The 20,159-nt window shown below is 48.9% G+C and overlaps 1 protein-coding gene across 3 annotated transcripts in view; it reads right to left on the minus strand.

The window, feature by feature from the left end:
• Limk1 (LIM domain kinase 1) overlaps positions 1 to 20,159 on the minus strand; it is a 30,741-nt gene that overhangs the window by 5,617 nt on the left and 4,965 nt on the right. For 2 of the 3 annotated variants that reach the window (XM_051204867.1, XM_051204865.1), the window contains exons 3-12: positions 11,255 to 11,393; positions 10,947 to 11,056; positions 9,147 to 9,353; positions 7,945 to 8,050; positions 7,664 to 7,830; positions 4,549 to 4,723; positions 3,944 to 4,030; positions 2,986 to 3,117; positions 1,241 to 1,300; positions 901 to 966 (exon numbers count right to left, since the gene is read on the minus strand). In XM_051204867.1, the coding sequence (XP_051060824.1) occupies positions 901 to 966; positions 1,241 to 1,300; positions 2,986 to 3,117; positions 3,944 to 4,030; positions 4,549 to 4,723; positions 7,664 to 7,830; positions 7,945 to 8,050; positions 9,147 to 9,353; positions 10,947 to 11,056; positions 11,255 to 11,393 (1,249 nt within the window). Of the gene's footprint in view, positions 1 to 900; positions 967 to 1,240; positions 1,301 to 2,985; positions 3,118 to 3,943; positions 4,031 to 4,548; positions 4,724 to 7,663; positions 7,831 to 7,944; positions 8,051 to 9,146; positions 9,354 to 10,946; positions 11,057 to 11,254; positions 11,394 to 15,305; positions 15,453 to 20,159 lie in introns of those variants that run through there. The other variant, XM_051204866.1, reaches the window with a different exon arrangement.

A 20,159-nucleotide genomic window follows, 5' to 3' on the forward strand; every position in this document is an offset into this window, starting at 1 on the left:
TTCATACTGTTCTCTGTGCAGGGTCCTGGGCAGGCTGACAAGGCTTAGAGGATCCTAGGAACCTAAAACACCAGAATCAGGGACTTGAAAGTCTGGTTTTGTCTGGATCATAGCTCTGTATTGACTGGTTGGAAAGCCCTGGGCCACATTGTCTTTTTGTGGGTGTGTGAGGTATTGACAGTTGAACCCAGGTCTTTGTACATGTTAAGCAAAGGTTCCATCCATTGCATTGCTGAGCCACACCCCAGCCCCTCACTGGGGGATTCTAGGTGTATGGATTACTCACCTGTGCTTCCATGATTTTTTTCACTTTAAATTTGAGGCAGGGTCTTGCTAAGTTGTCCAGGCTGTCCCTGACATGTCCCTGACAGGACTCCTGTCTTAGCCTTCCTCAGTAGAGGCAAACCATGATAATTTATAATGGGAATAATAATTAGGCACCTGCTGCCAACTTGGCCCAGTCCTCTTTCTGTATAATACCGGGGGAACCCCATAAACACCAACCTATAACCTGGGCTGACTGCCTCTATCCTTTGCCTCTACTGAGATGCCCCTGCCAAGCCTCCTCTTCCAGAGGCTTGCAGCTGGTGGTGCTGCTTGGGTAGCCTGTGCTGCCTCTACTACAGGTGGCTTCTGTAAGTGTTGCAGTGGAAGCAGGGGGCTTTACAGGTCAGACCTGCTTTCCCTTCACTGATAAAACCTTGCACCGATGGCAGGTCTGAGGGCTGGTGATCACGCTATGAATGGCAGGGCCAGGGCTGTAACCCACGTCTGCCTGCCTCCCGCTTTTGTTGTTTACCAGACCTCCAGTTTCATGAAGCCCAGAGCAGAGCAGCTTACAGGTCCCTTCTTCCTCCAGCTCACCCAGCTGCCCAGCACTGCCGGGCCCCTAGGACTCACCTCACGGACCAGACAGTTGTGGGAGTTGAGGTCTCGGTGGATGATGTTCATCGAATGGAGGTAGGCCTGAAGGAACAGGAACAAGGCCATTAGCATATGTTTGGCCCAGACTCCCTGGCCCAGCCTGGACCCTTTGGAGGCTCCTTGCCTCCCACCACAGTCTTGTCAGCCGATGGACTCCAGGCACTGGCTCTGTTGCTGAGTTGTACCTTGTGCCTTTACTAGGGAGTTATGGGCAGTCACCTACATCACTGCTGCCACTTCAACGCTTCCCCATGGGTTCTGCTCCCATACTTCTCAGGGCAGAGTGGGCCACTTGAGTAAGTGGCTGGTCACTTACCATCCCTGATGCAATGTCCTTGGCAAAGCTGACCCTCTGACTCCACGGGTACTGGCTGTCCTGGGGACAGAGAAGAATGGCTGGGATGGAGCCCAGGGAGGCCACAGGAGTGGAGACAGCTGAGTGAGTCACAGGCACAAGTGTGGTAGAGTCTGAAGGCTCCCAAGGCTCTCCTGTACCCACAGCTGACTACTAATAATTCTCTTCTAAGTGCTGTGTGTGCACAGCTCAGAGGCACCATTTTCTTTGGTTGTCTGTCAGAAGACAACTTGGGGGAATCTTCTCTCCTTCCAGCATTTGGGTCTCAGGGATCAAACTCATGTCATTAGGCTAGGGGCAAGCACCTTTACCTGTTATAGGCCCTTGTTCGATTTTTTTTTTTTTTTTTTTAAGACAGGCTGTCCTATATAGGCCATTAGGCCATCCTATTCATTTATTCATTCTTGCTTTCTTTTTTGTGTGTGTTGTAAGTGTATATCCATGTTTTGTGTGTGTGTATATGTATATCTGTATTGTGTATGTGTAGGATGTGTGTGTGTGTGTGTGTGTGTGTGTGCGTGTGTGTACATGTAGGAGGCCAAAGGTAGATGTCAGGTTTATTCCTTAATTTCTTTCTATAATTAAGTACTTTTATTTACTACACTTACTTATGTGTGTTCATATGTGACAGAGGACAAAGTGCAGGAGTTAGCTCTCTACTTCCACCATGTGGGTCCTAGAGATTTAATTCAGCCCATCAGGCTTGCTGCTGAAGTCATCTTGGGGCTTTCTACCTTAGCTTTTTGTTTGTAGACAGAGTTTATCTGTATAGCCTTGGCTGTTCTGGAACTCTCTTTGTAGACTTAGCTTTCTGAATGTCCCATTGAAGGCAGAGCTCATGGATCTGGGTAGGCTGGGTGGGCAGTGATCCCTAAAGATCGTCCCTTTAATGATGGGATAACAGTGTATGCCATCATTCTGGACTTTTAAGTGGGTCTTCAGGTTTGAACCCAAGTCTTTTTGATTGGGAAGCAAGCACCTTGCCCACTGAGCCATCTCAGTCCCAATTTCAAGATCTATTTATTTATTTAGGTTTTTCGAGAGGGTCTCTCTGTATTGCTTTGGAGCCTGTCCTGGAACTAGCTCTGTAGACCAAGCTGGCCTCGAACTCACAGAGATCTGCCTGCCTTTGCCTTCTGAGTGCTGGGACAAAGGCATGCACCACCATCGCCCAGAATAACTTCAAGTTTTAAAACCAAACAGAACCAACATTCAGAGTCAAAGCTGAAGGTCCAACAAACTACCTGAACTCTCAGCGCCAGCTGCTGGGAGGATGGGGCTCTGGCTCTGCCATGGTTTGGATCTGGAGTGTTCCCCAAAGGCTCATGTATTAAAGGCTCAGTCTTGAGCATGTGAGTTTTCAGAGGTAGAGCTAAGTGGAGAGTTCTTAGGTTATTGGGAGTCACAGTCCTGCAAGGTGATAGTGGGATCCTGACCTCTTTCTCCTCAGTATCTTTTTTGTTTTGGAATGTGTGTATTTACGAAGGGTCTCACTATGTAGTCTTAGGTGGCATGGAAATTGCTAGGTAGACCAGGCTGGCCTGAACTCATTAAGACCCACTTGCCTGCTTCCCTAGTGCTGGGATTAAAGGACTGTGCCACTACAACGGGTTTATGCAGTGCTGGGGATAGAACCCAGGGCCTCATGCATGATAGGCCAGCATTCTACCAACTGAGCCACATCCCCAGCCCTCAACCCTGCTCACCATGCTCTTGATGATGCCCCTCAAGGTGCCGCCCTTAATGTACTCTGTGATGAAGTTCAGCCGCTTGTCCTTGTACAGCACACCGATGAACTTGAGCACGTTAGGGTGCTCTAAGCACCGCATGACCTTCACCTGGAAGGGTACACACAAGCTAGGTGCCCAGTCTCCTGTCATCTGGTAAGCCACTATGCCTTCTTTTTTCCGAGACAGGGTTTCTCCGTGCAGCCTTGGCTGTCCTCTAACTAGCTCTGTACACCAAGCTAGTCTCAAAATCACAGAGAACTGTCTGTCTCTGCCTCCAAAGTGCTGGGATTAAAGGTGTGCACCACCACAGTCTGGCTATTTTCTGTTTTTTTTTTTTTTTTTTTTAAAGCTCAAACTGGTCTTGAACTAGCTATGTGACCACAGAGGTCTCTGAACTCTTGATCCTCACACCATCATCTCCTATGTGCTGGGATAACAGGCATGTACCACGAAGGCCAGTTTTTACATTAGAACCCAGGGCTTCATGTGAGGTAAACAAGCACTTATCAACCTGACCCTCAGCTCATGGCTGTTCTAACTTTGGACAGTGTCTGTTTCGAGTCAACGTCTTGTGTAGCCTAGGTTGACTGGGAACTCTCTGTGTGGCTGAGGAGGACCTTGAACTCAGTCTGATCTTGCCTCCATCTCCCAGGTGCTGGGATTACAGATGTACACTACCATGCCTGTTAATTGTGGTGCTGGGGGTTGAACCCAGGGCCTCATGCCCAGGCAAGCACTCTACCAACTGAGCTACACCCATAGCTCATAGAGCTATGTCTTTGCTCAAGCTGCCCTGTCTCCAGTGGGGCTTGAACCCTCTCACCTCTTTCAACAGGTGGTATATGTGACTCATCCTCCTGGAACCCTTTGCCACCCCTTCTCACTGGGGAGGGGAATGGACCTGCGAGGCATGTGACAGCCCCTCTCCACTGACCTCCTTGAGGAACGTCCTCTGGGTCTCCTCGTCAAACCGGATAAGTTCCTTCATCACCATCACCTCACCTGTTTCTCGGTGTGTTACCTATGTTGGGGATATGGAGGCACAAAATTCAGGACCAAGTAGGACATAGTGACACATGCCTGTAACCCCACCTACTTGGGAGGCTGAGGCAGGAGGATCTCTAAGAACAGCCTAGGCTATCTAGTGAGTTTGAGGCTAGCCTGGGAAACTTAAGAGACCTGTCCTGATATGGAAATAAAACCAGGCATGCTGGTATATGAGTAATCTCAGAACTTGGGAGGTAGAAGACAGATGATCAGGAGTTCAAGACCATCCTCAGCTACTTAGTGAGTTCAAGACCAGCTTGAGTTATATGAGACTTTGTCTCTAAAACCACACCAGAATTCTAAGTCTATCCATGTAAAATCTCTTCCCTCATATTAGCTCACAGAAATCCAGGAATAGAAGAGGTAACACTGGGCAGACAGCATAGAATCTAGATGTGTTGGGTTTTCCCGGGGGTGGGGGTGGGGTGGGGGAGTAGTGTGAGAAGAGGTGATCAGAGGTGTCACCCAGCCTGCCCCTCCCCATTTGCATACCTTGATGGCCTGGCCAAAACAGCCCTTGCCCAACACCTCCCCATGGATGAGGTCAGATGGCCGGAAGATGCGGTGTGGTCGGCAGACCACTCGGAGGGATTCGGAGCGACCCAGGTCCTTGCGCTGGGAGGCTGGTGAGCTGGCACTCGGGGACGTGTCAATACTGCAGCTCCTCCTGGGGAAGGCACATGGGGGCCCAGTGCCATGAGGAGGTGGCACCTGGCTGAGACATTGCCTCTGACTCCTTGCAAAATGCACCATATAAACCAGTGGATGCTCACCCCCACCCCATCATGGGAGTAGGTGGCAGAGCCCAGTGTCTTGGGTTGGCCACATTGCTGTCTACTCATTAGAATGGCCTTGGCTCAGATACCCTGCCTGAGATGCCCATTACACTGCATATACATAGGTATCCCCTCTTACGGCCTGAGCTCTGGTCAAACAGAGATGAGGGAGTACAAATGCCTTCAACAGTACAGTCTCTTAGAATGAGGGCTATCATCCCAGAAGGTAGCCACTCAAAAGGCTTCTCCAAGAGTCTTTGAGAGGACCCAGCATAAGTCAGGCAAGTATCAGGCTGCCTCTGATTCCTTTTCTCTGGCCCCTTCTGCCTCTTCAGGTTTGAGGATAGAGGATTCATGGCTCCTGCTGCCCAGATCCTTCAGAAGACCATTAGCCAAGTCTGACTTGGGCATCCCACATCAAATTCCATCCTCATCTTGGACCATAGCACTCTTTGTGAAACACACCACTGTGGAGTGACAACCCTTCAGAGGAGACCTCTAGGAATAGAAAAAGGTCCAAAGCCCCTGGCATAGCTCATGCCCTGTCATTCCCAACACTTCATTACCCCAAGCCAATCACTAGCTGCTCCATGAAGTTAAGATGCTAGTCTGCGTCCAACTTTCTTCAAAGCTTCGAAAGAGCCTTCATTATTAAGGCACTAATAATAATAAAAAAAAAAAATGAAGAAAACTAGAAATCAGCTGGCTATGGTCAAACATTCTTGCAATTCCCAGTACTTAAGAGGTGGAGGCAGGAAGATCACAAGTTCAAAGTCAGCCTGAGCTATGCATGAAACAAAACACATAAACAAACTAAAAAAAAAAAAAAAAAAATCATCCAAACAAGCAAAGGAGAGAGACAGAGAGATTAGAGACAGAGAGATAGAAAAATGAGAGAGCGCAAAATCCAGAAACCACTCAATACATTATAGTTTCTCATGGTATTTGTGTGTGTGTGTGTGTGTGTGTGTGTGTGTGTGTGTGTGTGCGTGCTTGCTGTATGTATGCGTTCATGTGAGTGTGCACTCATACTTGTGCATGAACATGTAGAGGCCATATGTTGATGTCATGTATTTCCCTTAGTCACTCTCCACCTTACTATTTTTTAGATTGCTTTTAATTATCTGTATTTTTACTATGAAGCACATGTAGGTTTGTGCATGTGAGCACCATACTTGTGGAGGCCAGAAAAGGACATCAGATCCCTTGGCACTGGCAGAGGTGAGTTACCAAAAGTGAGTGCTGGGAACCAAACTCTGGTCCTCTGCAAGAAAGTACACCACATTCTTATTTCCCCCCAAGACTATGCAGCCAGGCTGGTCTGGAACTCAGAGGTCCACCTGTCTCTGCCTCCTGAGTGCTGGGATAAAAGGCACCTCCCGCTACCTGGCACACTCTTAGCTCTTAACTGTTGATCCATCTCTCCAGCCTTCTACCACACTTTAGAGACAGGGTCTCCTGACTGAACCCTGTGCCCCCAGCACTGGGGTTACAGGTGTGTGGCTTTTTACATGGTGCTACTGGGAATCTGAACTGAGGCCCTTATGGTTGCATGGCAAGTGTTCCTACCTATGGAGTGAGTCATCTACCCAGCACCATGAATTGTATTCCCAGAAGGAATAGTAGAAATGCAGAAGTTGGTAAATAAAACAATGGTAAATAAAAGAAGTTAGTAAATAAAAACATTTATAATGATGGCACAGTATACATATTGCTACCAAGACAATGATATGAACATAATTTGTGCTAATTCTATTTAAATTAATGCCATTATTTTTAAAAAATTCAGGAGTTGGCACATCAAAGTGACAAAAAGTTACTTTGCTTATTTTTATTTACTTTTTTTTTTTTTTTAAATCTGAAACAGGGTTCCTCTGGGTAGCTTTGTAGCTAGCCTGGAACTCACAGAGATACACCTGCCTCTGCCTCCCGAGTACTGGGACTAATGGCATGTGCCACCATCACCCAGATTGCTTGCTTGCTTATTTATTTATTTATTTTGGTTTTTTGAGACAGGGTTTCTCTGTATTGCTTTGGAGCCTGTCCTGAAACTAGCTCTGTAGACCAGGCTGGCCTGAACTCACAGAGATCCTCCAGCCTTTGCCTCTCGAGTGCTGGGACTAAAGGTGTGTGCCACCAATGCCCGGCTGCTTATTTGTTTTTAATAAATAGGGTCTCAGAGCCAAGGGTGACTTTGAACTTCTGACCTTCCTGCTTCTATCTCCTGAGTGCTGGGATTACAGGGTTGTGCTGCCATGCCTGGCTTACATGGTGCTGGGGATAGAACCCACAGCTTTGTGCATGCTAGGCGGTACCTCCTAGCTTACAGCCTTGTCTTAAAATGTTTTATCTACACTTACTCCTCATGGCTTCCTCCTTGCTCTGTGAATCTGCCTACAGAAAAGTATACCAAAAACTGTCTTGTCTTTTAAGCACTTTAAAATTAGAGAAAAGATGGCTCAGTGAGTAAAATGTACTTGCCACACCAAGCCTGACAACCTGAGTTTGTTTGATCCCCTGGACACATGGCAGGAGCAGAGAAGTGACTCCTGCAAGATGTCCTCTGACCTCTACATGGGTGCTGTGGCATTCTCATCTCCCTTCCCCCACAAAGTAAATGAATAAATCAATTAAAAAAAATTAAAGTACAAAAATAAAAGATGTGAGTCTGCCTGGGAAAGCCACTAACTTCCAACTGGGGGTGCTTTCACTGTTTCCTCTTTCTCATCCTCACATCTTTTAGAATCCCTATACCACAATGCTGGCAGAGCTGCAGGGATGAAACAGCACAAGAATAATGTTTGCACAAGTTGAGGGGCAGCTTGACTTACAAGACAGGTTTCTGCCGGGCAGAGCTGCCTGCCTGTCCGCTGGGAGCGTGTACTGGAGAACCCAGAGGGCTGGGCTCAGACCCTGGCCCATGGCCCAGTGAGTCATGGGGGTCGTGCTCAAGGGTCAGCTGGAGCAGGCGGCTGGTCTCCTGGATCAGCAAGTCGATCTGGGGACAGGTGAGTGTACAGGTGAGTCTTCTGAGGTGGTGGCAGAGCTGAGGTATGAAGGCTCTACTTCCATCACTCCATCCTGCCCCAGCCTTGGATCCCTGTGGTCCTACCTCATCCAGAGGCACATTCCGGATAGGCGTGCCATTGATTTCCAAGATCCGGTCTCCAACATGGATGGAATTCTTCACATCTGGGCTCATGCAGCCGGGGTCCACTCTGGGGATAAACCAGTGGTTAAAATGGTTCCCCTCCCACTGGTACCCTTTAGACCCAATGGGAAACCAAAAGCCAAGATGACCAGATATGGGGTAGGGAGGGAAATGATTCCACCTTAGGTGAAAATCACGGTACAATGACTTCTTGGTTGCTACCTTTAACAAAATTTAAAAGATTTTACATGTGTGTTTTGCCTGCATATATGTCTATGCACCACTTGGTTAACCAAACAGTGTCAGATCCACTGGAACTGGAGTTACAGGCAGCTGTGAGCTACCATGTGGGTGCTGGAAACCAAACCCAGGTCCTCTGCAAGAGAAGCCAGTGCTCTTAACCATTGAGCCACCTCTGCAGCCTCAGTTTTATCTTATTAGCATATATTAACTATGTTTAATGGCAGGCTTCATTGGGACACCTTCATATATAATGTATTGATCACACACCTGCATCACTGCTTCTCTCCCACTTCTGCTGAGCCCTTGATTCTTTGCAATTCTTTCGTATCTTTTCTTTTTTTGGGGGGTGAGGAGGTGACCTAATGAGTTGCATTAGAGTTGCTCATAGATGCCAGAAGACAACTCCCTAACTCCAGGGTTATAAGTACAGCCACTTATTTCATTAAAACTATTTTTATTTTTATATTCATTTCTTTAGTGTGTGTGTATGTTTGTGTATGTCGTGCACGCATGCGCATGTGTGTGCGTGTATCTGTGTGTGTGTGTGTGTAAATCAGAGGACAGCTTATAGGAGCTGGTTCTTTCCTTCCACCATGTGAGAGTGGGGAATGGAACTGAAGTTGTTAGGATTGATTGCAAGTGTCTTTACCTACTGTGCCATCTTACAGCCCCTAATTTTTGTAAAGTGGGTTCTGGGAGACAGATCTTAGTTCCTTATGTTTCTAGTACCTAGGTGTTCTAGGCCAGAATACACTCCCTCAATGACTGTAGACTGAACCCTCTGGAACTGTGAGCTAAAACCAATCAATCTTTCCCCACTTAGGTTGTTTATGTTGGGTATTTTGTTATAGCAGCAAAAAGCTAACTAATACAACCAGGTTGCTACAACAGAGTCCCATCCAGTGTGGCAGCCCACTCACCCTTGGACTCGGACGGTGTGCGAATGCTCTGTGCCACAGCCTGGTGGACCATGAGGGGGGTCAATGGAGACAGACAAGCCTCGTTTGCCATGAGCAGAGGCTGGAATGGACACTAGGGTAACTGTGTGGGGGAGGTGGGAGCCGGGTGAGTCAGGCAGGATCTGTTCAATGACTGGAGTTACTACAGTCTGGTAGTAGCAGTGTCCACTATGAAGGCCATCGGCAGTGCAGATCCGAAAAGGAGAAGAAAAGAGTATTAGGGAGAAGTCAGTCATGCTTCTCTGCAGCATGCTTTCCCCTATTACCACCCCCTTCTCCATAGCAATGAGGTGGAGCTCAGGGCAGCACTGGGCATGCCCAGTTGTCTTCAGCCCTACCAACTCTGGGTCTCAATTATTATGGATAAAAAAATTTATTTTTCTTTTTCAAAATTGCATTTATTTATATATGTGTTTGTTCAAGTATATGTGCCATTTTTTTTTCTTGTGTACACACACACACAGGGTTTAAAGGACAATTTGCAGGAATCAGCTCTCTCCTTTTACCATGTGGGTCCTGGGGGATAGAATTCAGGTCGTTAGACCTGGCAGCAAGCACCTTTACACTGGTCCCACTCTGGCTGTCTATTCTGTGATGCTGTCAGATGGCCAAGATAAGGCAAGGCCCTTGGGGATACATTTCATTTGGGAGGAAGTCATTAAAAACCCATTTGGGAGCAGGTCCCGTTGTTCTCAAATCCAGCCTTGTTGGTGTTTCATAAGAGAGAATTTGTCTGTTTTTTGTTCCTGGCTCTGGGGAGAAAAACACTAAGTCCTTGGAACAGGGGATCTTTGTTATTTATGAGCCCCCTGGAGGATGCTTGAGTCTATGCAAATAAGATGGGTCAGATCAGGGCTGGTCCTACAAAGATTAACCATGACTGAAGGCTTGGGGCTTCTAGCCAGCCTGCCTCCCCAGGAGCGGGCTAGAGACAGAGTTTAACATGTGGCCAGATGACTTATAAGGAATCCTCAATGAAATGCTGGACTTCAGTGTGGCATCTCAGTTAGTAAACATAAGATGGGCTGGAGAGAGATGGAAGGCATCCTCACTTGGTGACTTCTGGGCGCTGTGTCCTTTGTAATGCAACTGTGAGCCAAAGTACAGCACACTTTGGAGTTCTGTGAGTCATTTAGCAAATTATCAAACTTGGGGCCACTGGATTGGAAGCCAGTTGCTTTAAGTGTGTGAGGGCTCTGGGGTGGGGATGCCTGAGTGTGCTCTGGTGTCTGGAGCAGGAATAGACATGTGCTGGTGATGGTATCTGTAGCTGGTCTGTGCCAGCTGTGGCTAGAGCCAGAACCATACTGCAGAGATAGAGGGAAGGGAGCTAGTATTGGGGGCACTTTGGTTTCTGTCACTTTCTTTTTCTTTTTCTTTTTTTTTTTTTTTTTGTACTGAGAACTGAACCTAGAGCCTTGATGGAAGCCCTCACTGGAGTAATGTTAGGCAGTATCTCTACCATTGAACTACACCTCCAGCCCCTCACTGGGGGATTCTAGGCAGGTGCTCTACCACTGAGCCACACCCCTGCTCTCTTTACTAAGTACTAGACTGGCCTAGAACTTATAATCCTCTTGCATTAGCCACCCCCCCTAAAGAGCTGCTGGGATCACAGGCATTGGACTTTTTGCCATTTCTACATGGCAGCAGGGAGCTATAGCACTTGCCCTCTCTTATGTTACCATGTAGAAATGAAAGCCTGAGTAGCCTTGGGGACAGGGGCAGGCTCCTAGGCTGGAAGAGGCCCACAGTACTCACCAGTACAGCTTAGAGTGCTCCACCAGAGTGTAGGTGTCCCCATCGCCAATGAAGGTCCCACAGGTGAGGCAGATGAAGCACTCAGGGTGGTACTTCAGCTCCCCAGCCACCTGTAGGTAGGGGGAACATGACACAGTTTTGTGGTGCTTGCAGTCCCCACATTTACCACTCTCCTTCCAAGGGAGAAAGCAGGGCAGCTTGGACAATCTGCTGGACAGAGGGCCGAAGGAACTGACGCACAGGGTGCCGTGGCAGGGAGACAATACATGCTCACCTCAAGAGGTGGCAGGTAGGGGAAGGTGGCTTACCATGACCAGCCCTTTGGTGATGTGTTCGGAGCACCCATGGCAAGACTCGCCATAGCGGGCCCAGTAGTCCTTCTTGCAGAAGAGCTGTCCGTCCTTCTCATAGTACTGGTGTGAAAGGGAGACGCTACACTCACAACACCTGGATGCAGAGGGGCGGGGTTGAGGATGGGCGCATCCACACTCTGCACAGCAGCTTTACTCTTGGGTATATGCCTACTTGTCCGTACATTCATCCTGTGTGTACTGTGTCTGAGAAGGCCAAAGGAGGACACCAGACACCTGCTAGGATATACACCTGGAAACTCCACAAAAGCAGCAAGTATCCTTGACACTGGAACCATCTCTCTAGTCCCACACATAAGGTATTCATCTTTGGATTTTGCTTTAAAAAAAATGAAATAAAACAGAGGCTGGAGTAGTACATCTGTTGGTGGAGAGCTTACCTAGCATATATAAGGCCCTGTCTCCAAAAAAAAAAAAAATTAGCTGGGTGGTAGTGGTGCATGCCTATAATTCCATCACTCAAGAGACAGAGGCAGAGGCAAGCAGATCTCTGAGTTTGAGGCCAGCCTGATCTACGGAAGTCCAGGACAGCCAGGACTATATAGGGAAACCCTGTCTTGAAAACCCAAAGAAAAAAGAGGAAAAAAAGGCCACCTAAGAGAAAGCTCTCTCCTTGGACTCTTATGTAAGTTCTGGGACTTGAACTCAGTTAATCAGGCTGGTGGGACAAGCCTCTTTACCAGCTGGGCCATCTAGCTGCTTCATCCCCTACAGCTTTTTACTTTCTTTGGTTTTTGGAGACAGGGCTTCTCCATATAGCCCTGGCTATCCTAAAACTTTCTATGTAGAGCATGTGTGACTTGAACTCACAGAGACCTGCCTATTTCTTCCACCTTAGTACTGGGATTAAAGGTGTCACCATGCCCAGCCAGCTTCCTCTATGGCTTTCAGTGTACAGTCTGTACAACCATCCATTTCTATTCTGACTAGATAGGCTGGGGGATCTGGCTTACCTGCTAGCCTTAGAGGTAAGAGCAGCTTCTAATCCAGGCCCCCTCTCCTTTTATGCAAAGAAGATGGCTCAGGAGGAAGGTGACTTGTTCTTGGTCACCAGCCAGATGGATGGAGGAACAGAGGCTGGGAACATGGACAGGGTAAAGCAGACCACAGGCCTCACTAATGGGCTAGTTGGCTTTCTCCTACATGTTCCTCTAGCAGTGCAGGGGTCTATAACCCTTTAGAGCTGGGAGACCTGAATGTCAGCACCTTCCTACTTTAACACATGGGAGGCAGAGGCTGGTGGATCTATGTACACTCAAGAGAGCTTGCAGGCCAGTCGAGGCACTGGGGAAATACCAGCTCAAAACAAAGAGGAAAATTAAAAACAAACAAACAGATGAACTGTGAAGGCAACTTGCCCAAATTCCCACTAATGAGCACAGGCTATTCTGTCTCATTAAGGTATGAAGCAGGTATTGGGCTCAGGATGCAGAGCCAAGTTGCTGCCAGTGAAACTACAGGATGCTGTAGTTTCCCAAAGCTCAGCAGCCCTCAGGCCTTCACGAGAGAGCACCCAGGGGTCAGCTCAGTTCTTGCCACTGTCTACCATTAAATCCATGTCCCTGTCCTCTCTCAGGAAACCAGCCCAGGGTCATTAAAGCCAGCAGTCCATCTTAGCCTAAGAGACAACCAGGGTGCTGAAGGGCAGAGGGAGAGAGAGGGTGTCTTTGTCGGTAAACTAGGAACCTGGTTTCTCCTGGTCCAAGCATCTTGGTGAGATTGGGACTCTGCTGTAAGCCTGTGGGGATCTGGAGAACTGACCCTAGGGTTCTGAGTGCCTAGATATGCCTGGTCCAGAAGGCACACCCGAGCAGAGAATAGGCTACACATGCAAGCTGGCTCTGCTTTATGGGTCACATGGGGCCCAGAGGAGCTGGGCTGTTCTGGGGACCAACTCAGGAGAGAATAGGTGGGTGAGACTGTTCACTCCCCTCCTCCAACACTAGTGGCTTCTAGAACTGGAACTGAGAACAGGACAGTGAGAAGAGCTGTGCAACAGCTGGTGGGACACTGTTCCTTTAAGAAGATCCCGGCTAGCTTCCTATTGTCTGGGTGCCTGGCCTTCAGGGAGGGGCTCAGGCTGGGAGCACAAAATGTCAGAATTCAGTTGTAAGTGGGTGGGGATGTACTCAGGAAAGGGGACTGATGAGGTGTCCCTGGGGGAGTCAGAGAGCAGAGGAGGAGAGGCTGGGTACAGGGCAGGAGTCATGATGTCATACCTACTGTCCCAACTCTCCTGGCGATAGTCCAAGGCAGACTCCAATAGGGGAGGGACTTTGTATTGCTGGGAGACTGGGGCATGGGGAGGAGGTTCTGAATGTAGGCTCCAGTACACCCCTCCTAGGGTCTCTAAACCTAAGAGAAGATGCCATGGGAAGGACCCCAAAGTGCAAAGAGGCAGCAGGGACCCTGTCCTTTCAGGAAGGTCCCCAGTCCTACACTATCAGTGACTTGCTTCCTGTCCCACGCCTGGGTCACAGGATGTCACAGGGGTCTGCCCATCACTCCCCAGTGTCACGCTGCAGGAAGCAGGGGTTCTGCACGCCTGCTCTCCCTATGGGTGTGGGCTCAGGAACAGCTACATCCCACCCTGGGAGAGAAAGCTCTTAAATTTCATCTAGAAGGAAACTCCCCGGCTGGCTCCTCCTCCACCCACTCATTCATCACAGTCAGGGGCAGCCGCAGAGCAACCTGACCATGACTTGCTCACAAGCTCTGCTCAGTACATCCCCTACCAGGTCACTACTTCCTAGAAGCCTCTTGCAGCCCTCAATGGCACACAGCAGCAGTACCCTGCAACCTCTGCAGAAGCATCCTTGTCCCTGGCCTTCACTCTCTATTGAGAGAGGGTCTCATAGCAAAGGCTGGCCTTGAACTCATTATGTAGAAGAGGATGACCTTGAACTCCTGATCCCACGTCTACCACATGAGTGCTGGGATTACAGGCAAGTGCCTTCAAGCTCAGTTTATCGTGCTGGGGATGGAACTCCACACTGGGCAAGCACTCTACTGACCAAGCTGCACCCCCAGCCTGACTCTGAGTTCCTTATCCTTCTACCTCTTCAGTGCTGGGATGGCAAGTGTGTCCCACTATGCTTGGCCTCTGTCTGTTTAAATTGGTTAAGGCTTCACTTGGGCTCAGGATGTGGGCTCATACAATGGCATGGTGGCTGGCCCTGGGCTTCAGAAGATCTTTGCTGACTGAAGGTGCAAAGCAGCTTCTGACCTGTCCAGCCTCTTAATCCTCAGCCCACATCCCAGCAGGAGCAGGAGCCACCAGCTTGGTTCTCCAGAAAGCATGTTGAGATGGGCTGGGTATGTGGCTCAATCGGTAGAGTGCTTGCTTCACAATCAGAAAGCCCTGGGTTCCATCCCAGCACCAAGTAACAGTGGAGGTGGTGGTGCATGCCTGTAATTCCAGGACTTGGGAGGTAGAGGAAGGAGGATCGGGAGTATGAGGTCATTCTGGGCTACCTGGCCAATCTGAGATCAGCTAGGGATATATGAGATCCTATCTCAAAAAATCCCCTTCATGCCAAGGCAGGTAGGTAGGTACATTATTAGGTAGCAGAGCTGGCCCAGGCCCTGCCGGGGAGAATTCCTAAGAAGACTGTCCCCGGGTTTCATTAGCCCCAGGCTGGGGCAGGAGAGTAGAGGACCTTGGGGAGAGAACAGGTATGGGGCTCTGTGGCAAGGGAGGCTAGGCTGGGTAATGTCACAGTGACAGGTTTGAGGTTTCTTCCTCCTCATTCCAGGACACCAGTGGGAAAGAGTGAGCAGTTGGGAGGCCAAGATCACTGGGAGAAGGTACCAGATGGTTCAAAAGCTCAGCAATGGCCTGTTTCCCCCACAGCCGGTAGATCTGACTAGTTTCAGTTCTGCCCCACAGCCATCCCCAGACGGGCCTGTTCTTTAGTCCCCTCCACCTCCAGCCCCAGCCTATCTAAGCCAGGGACCCGGGACAGTGGGTAAGGGGCTTTCCACTTACTTAGCCCCACGGAGGCAGCGGATTCTTCTCAGGGCCACAGCTGGCAGCATCCTCTGTAGCTACGGCAGGAGGCTATGGAGGCCTGTAGGAGCCCATGGGTGGCCTGGCCAGAGCTTCCCCATCCTACAGCAGGGACTCAGGATTGGAGGCTGCGGGGGCAGGGGGGTGGCCTGTGTGACCACACCACGGGGAGGAGGCAACAGTGTGGGTGAGGAAGGCCTCTTTCTCAGCCTGTGACAGGAAGCAGCCAAAGTGCTTTCTGCTTGGGCTTTGGTGGAGGGAGAGAGGGAGAAGTCTAACTCTAATCAGGCAAGAGTCAGCAAGGAATGGTCTCCATTCTGACTGTAGGCAGAAAGGTAGGCAGGGAAGGATCTAGGCTCTGAATATAGATAGAGAGTTGGAAAAGGAGGGTCTAGGTTAGGACTACAGCAGAGAAATGAGGAGTGGTCTAGGCTACAACCCCAGATAAAGAAGCAAGGAGAAGGGACCTAGGCTCTGACTCTAAGAAAGAAGGTGGGAAGGGAGGGCATAGTGCTCTGACCTCCGCAGCCCTGGCATAGGTGGGAAGGGCTCTGACTACAGACAGGGAGAAGCGATGTGTGCTGACACCGACTAGGGAGGTAGGGGGGGAATCTAAGCTCTAACCGCAATACTCTCCTAGTCCTTTTTATCTGGAGAAAGGTATCCTGTGTGCTCTTTGGCCTCTTCCTGGACAAAGGCACTGAGGGCTTAGGCCTCTCTAGGGACACTGTAAGCACCAGAGCAGCTGCCTCTTCCGGTGCTGTCCCCAAGGGAACAGAGGCCAACTTCCCATGGTTAGTGCAGCCTCCTTACAAGGGAGGTTCCTTGAATGAGAGCTTTTCCCCAGCTGAGCTATACTACCAGCCTACTGCGGCATTCACTCACTATTCCTTGCTCAGGGCTACCCCACCCAGCCTCCAGGGAGATTACCCAGGCTACAAAATCTCTAGGAATTGTGCACCGAAGGCTTCTGGGGAAAGGACCCTGCAGGCATGGCACACAGAATCAGCAGCTGGGCCCCGGAAGCCTGGATCACTGGCCTGGCTCTAATCTTCTGGGTGGCAGAGCCAACAGAAGTGTGGCAGCAGGGCATAGACAGGGTCCTGGACAATGATAAACCCCAGTGCTAATGAATGCTCTTCTGCCCTGTCCTGGCTACAGAGAGCATCTTCAGATAACGTGTCCTGGCTCAGCAGGGCATCTGACAGAGCATCTAAGGCCTTCCCTAGTACAGCAGCCTGGGATTTCCTCCAGGTCAGGGGCAGAGGACTCAGGGAAGATGCATGGTCAAGGAACCTTCCCACAGGTTCCTCCAGTTCCCCCTGGACCAATCAGTGGTTCTCAACCTTACTAATGCTGTGACCCTTTAATATAGTTCCTCATGTTGTAGTGACCCCCCTCCAACCATAAAATTACTTTTGTTGCTACTTCATAACTGTAATTTACGACTGTTATGAATTGGAATGTTAATAACTGATATGCAGGATATCTATTACGTGACCCCTAAAGGGAGTTGCAACCCACATCGATGCAGCTGGAAGGCTAGGACATAGTACAGTGACAGAGTTTTTGCCTGTTATTCATGAGGCCCTGGTGCAGTCCTTCCCTCCCTCCCAAATTAAAAAAAAAAAAAAAAAAAATGTTCCCTCAGTGCTGGGAATGATCATGCTAGGTAAGTGATATATTTATCACTGATGCTCCCCGCCCCTTTATATAAACATTAGTGGCTGGAGATTTAGCAGTGCTTTCCTAGCAAGCCCAAGATTCTGGGTCTAGTCCCCAGCACCAGAGGAAAAAACTAAACAAAACACAAGGCTGGATGATCCTCTAGCAGCCCCACGGTGTGTCAGCCCTACAATGTGCTTGCCGATTCCCAGCTGTGTCCATCACATCCCACCTCAGTGCCTGTGGACATGCTAAGTTCCTCCCTTGCTTCCTTCCACTCTGGGCTTAACTGTCACCTCCTTGGAATGCTGTCTCTGGCCTCTGACACTGCTCTGGTCTCCCCTCTGGCTTTCCTGATAGGAGGCAGGAGGAGCCTGTGTCTGGGAGGGGCAGGACAGAGTCATGAGGTCATGGGTTACATAGTGCAGGCTTCACAGTCAGGCCACATGGGAGCCTTGGACACGTAGACCTGTGCCTGTTCCCTCATCAGTCAAACTGCTTCAGTACACAGTACTTGACTTGCAGGTTGTCCTTAGGGTGCTGTATAAGACAGGTGCTTGGAAGTAGCTGACTCAGGGACCCCCTGGGGATTCTACCTGGAAGTGCATGAAGAAAGGCAAGCCACCTCCCCTACCTTATGGCTGAGAAGTGGGCTGTCCAGCCTTGTCACACAGCCCTCATGCTATAGCAGCTTTAATGGAGGCAAAGGGAAGAAAGGTTTCAATATTACTAAGAGGTTCATGTCACTGGAAATGGAGCCTCAGGTGTTCTGTGGGGAGTTAAGCTCAATGCCTATCAGCCACGTGCCTAGGGCAGCTGTGATCTTTCTCTGAGCTGTTTTCTTAACTGCTATGGGGCAGGACACTGTCACTTTTACCCAGTTACGGTAGTTAACTGGGTAACACACCACCTGGGATGGTGATCTAGGCTGTGATAAATGAGAGGGTGAGGAGGAATCGAGGTTGGGACTATAGGCAGGGAGGTGTGGAGTAAGGATCTGAACTTTGTAGGCAAGGAAGCAGGGACAGGAGGATCTAGACTCTGACTGTGGGTGAGGAGGTAGTGAAAGCAGGATCAGGGCTCTGATTGTGATATGAAGCTCTGGGTCACACTGCCTGTGGGCCCTTCCTCACTGTGGAGTCCTTGTGTCCCTCCACATGGCTGAACATGCTTTGTCCAAGCTGGCACTCACCCATCTCTTGGTGTTATGGAATAGGCCATCCAAGGCCAGGGGTCTTGTAGTCTGCCCCTTGCTCTCTCTAGTGCTGCAACATGGGGGGGTCTACCCTTGGGACTCTCTCATACCTTCCCTGCCAGTCACAGGCCCCCCCCCAAGATAATTTCTTGATTCCTTTAAGCCCTATTGCAAATCTAATGCTACTAAAGCAACAGGCACAACTAACATGTCCCTGAACTATGATGAAAAGAGACACCCTCTCCCCAGTACAGACCTGCAGCTCATCAGCACCCCTAAAGAGCCCGTTAAACTCTGCAGAGATACATAATGTGTAAGAGATAGTCAGATATCACTTCAAGCAGTGACACCCTTCACCAAAGTGCTTGCTATGGACAAATCCCTATTTCTTATATGAGAATAGGAAAATATCACACCCTGAATGGATATGATACAGGCTGGATTAATACTGAAGAATGCTTGAGGACTGGAGAGATGGCTCAGTGGGTAAATGCCTGCCTTGCAAACATGAGGACCTGTGTTCAGATCCCCAGCACCCACATAAAATTGGGAATAATGATGTACATCTGTAGCCCTGGCTCACCAACTAGCCAGTCTAGCTAAAGTGGCAAGCTCTAGGTTCACAGAAAGACCCTATCTCAAAAAGCAAGGTGGAGGGCTGGCAAGATGGCTCAGTAGGAAAAGGCAGTTGCTACCAAGCCTGACAACCTGATTCCCACAGCTAACCTCTGATAACAAGTTACACACACACACACACACACACACACACACACACACACACACACACACACGCACGCACGCAGAGGACGTGTTTGTGGTATGGTGTGCTGTGTGTGGTGGTACACACCTATAATCCTAGCACTGGGCACAAGGACCCAAATTTGAGGCCAGGTCTAGGCTACATATCAAGACTGTCTCAAAAAATACAAGGGCTGGGGTGGAGCTTGGTAGAGAAGAAGGAAGGAAGGGAGGAAGGAAGGAAGGCAGGAAAAAGAATGTATGCTTGATGATGAGTGATATATATTACTACTAATACAACTTCAGATGTTTGGGATCTCAAGTGTTTGGGACTTTGTATGACTTTGGAGTATAGAATATTTGCATATGTACAATGTGGGCCCAAGACTGGAAAACAATCAATTAATTTATGTTTCAGACAGAACTTACCCACATACCTGAAGAAAATTTTATGTAATGTTCTTTGTTAGTTTTTTGTTTTTTGTTTTGTTTTTGGAGCCTGTCCTGGAACTCTGTAGACCAGGCTGGCCTCAAACTCAGAGAGATCCACCTGCCTCTGCTTCTTGAGTGCTGGGATTAAAGGTGTGTGCTACCATAGCCCATCTCATTATACAGTATTTTTAATCTGCAGTTACTTTAAAGTGTGCCTATGTTTTGATTATGGCCTGTCTTAATAATCTGGAACTTTCCCCTGGTGTCATCATGTTGACATTCATATCTTGGGGAGGTTTTTTTTAAAATTATAAGACCTGGGCTCATGTAGTTCAGATTGGTTTTGAACTCATTATGTTTTGAAGATGACCTTGAACTCCTGAGTCTCCTGTCTCCACTTCAAGAGTACTGAACTATAAGCATGCAATCATGCCCGTTTTATAATGAGATTGAACCCAGAACTTTGTGCATGCTAAGCAAGCACTCTCAAATTGACCTTCAGTTCCAGCCTTGATCTGGGAGCCATCTGGGATTAAGGATGTGCAATTCCTGATTCCTTTTTTTTTTGTTTGAGTGTGTGTACAGTGTGTACAGTGTTTGAGTGTGTGTACTCACGCTTGTATGTCTGTATGTGGAGGTCCTAGGTCAAGCCCAGGTGTTGTTCCTTGGGAGCCATCCACTTCCTCAGACAGGGTCTATCACTGGTACATGGGTCTGACTGATCAGGTGGGCTGGCAGACAAGTGAGTCCCAAGAATTTGCTTGTCTCCACCTATTGTGTAAGTTTTTTCAGAGAGTAAAACA

Source organism: Phodopus roborovskii, unplaced genomic scaffold, assembly GCF_943737965.1.
Source record: "Phodopus roborovskii unplaced genomic scaffold, PHOROB, whole genome shotgun sequence".
Taxonomy (NCBI): domain Eukaryota; kingdom Metazoa; phylum Chordata; class Mammalia; order Rodentia; family Cricetidae; genus Phodopus; species Phodopus roborovskii.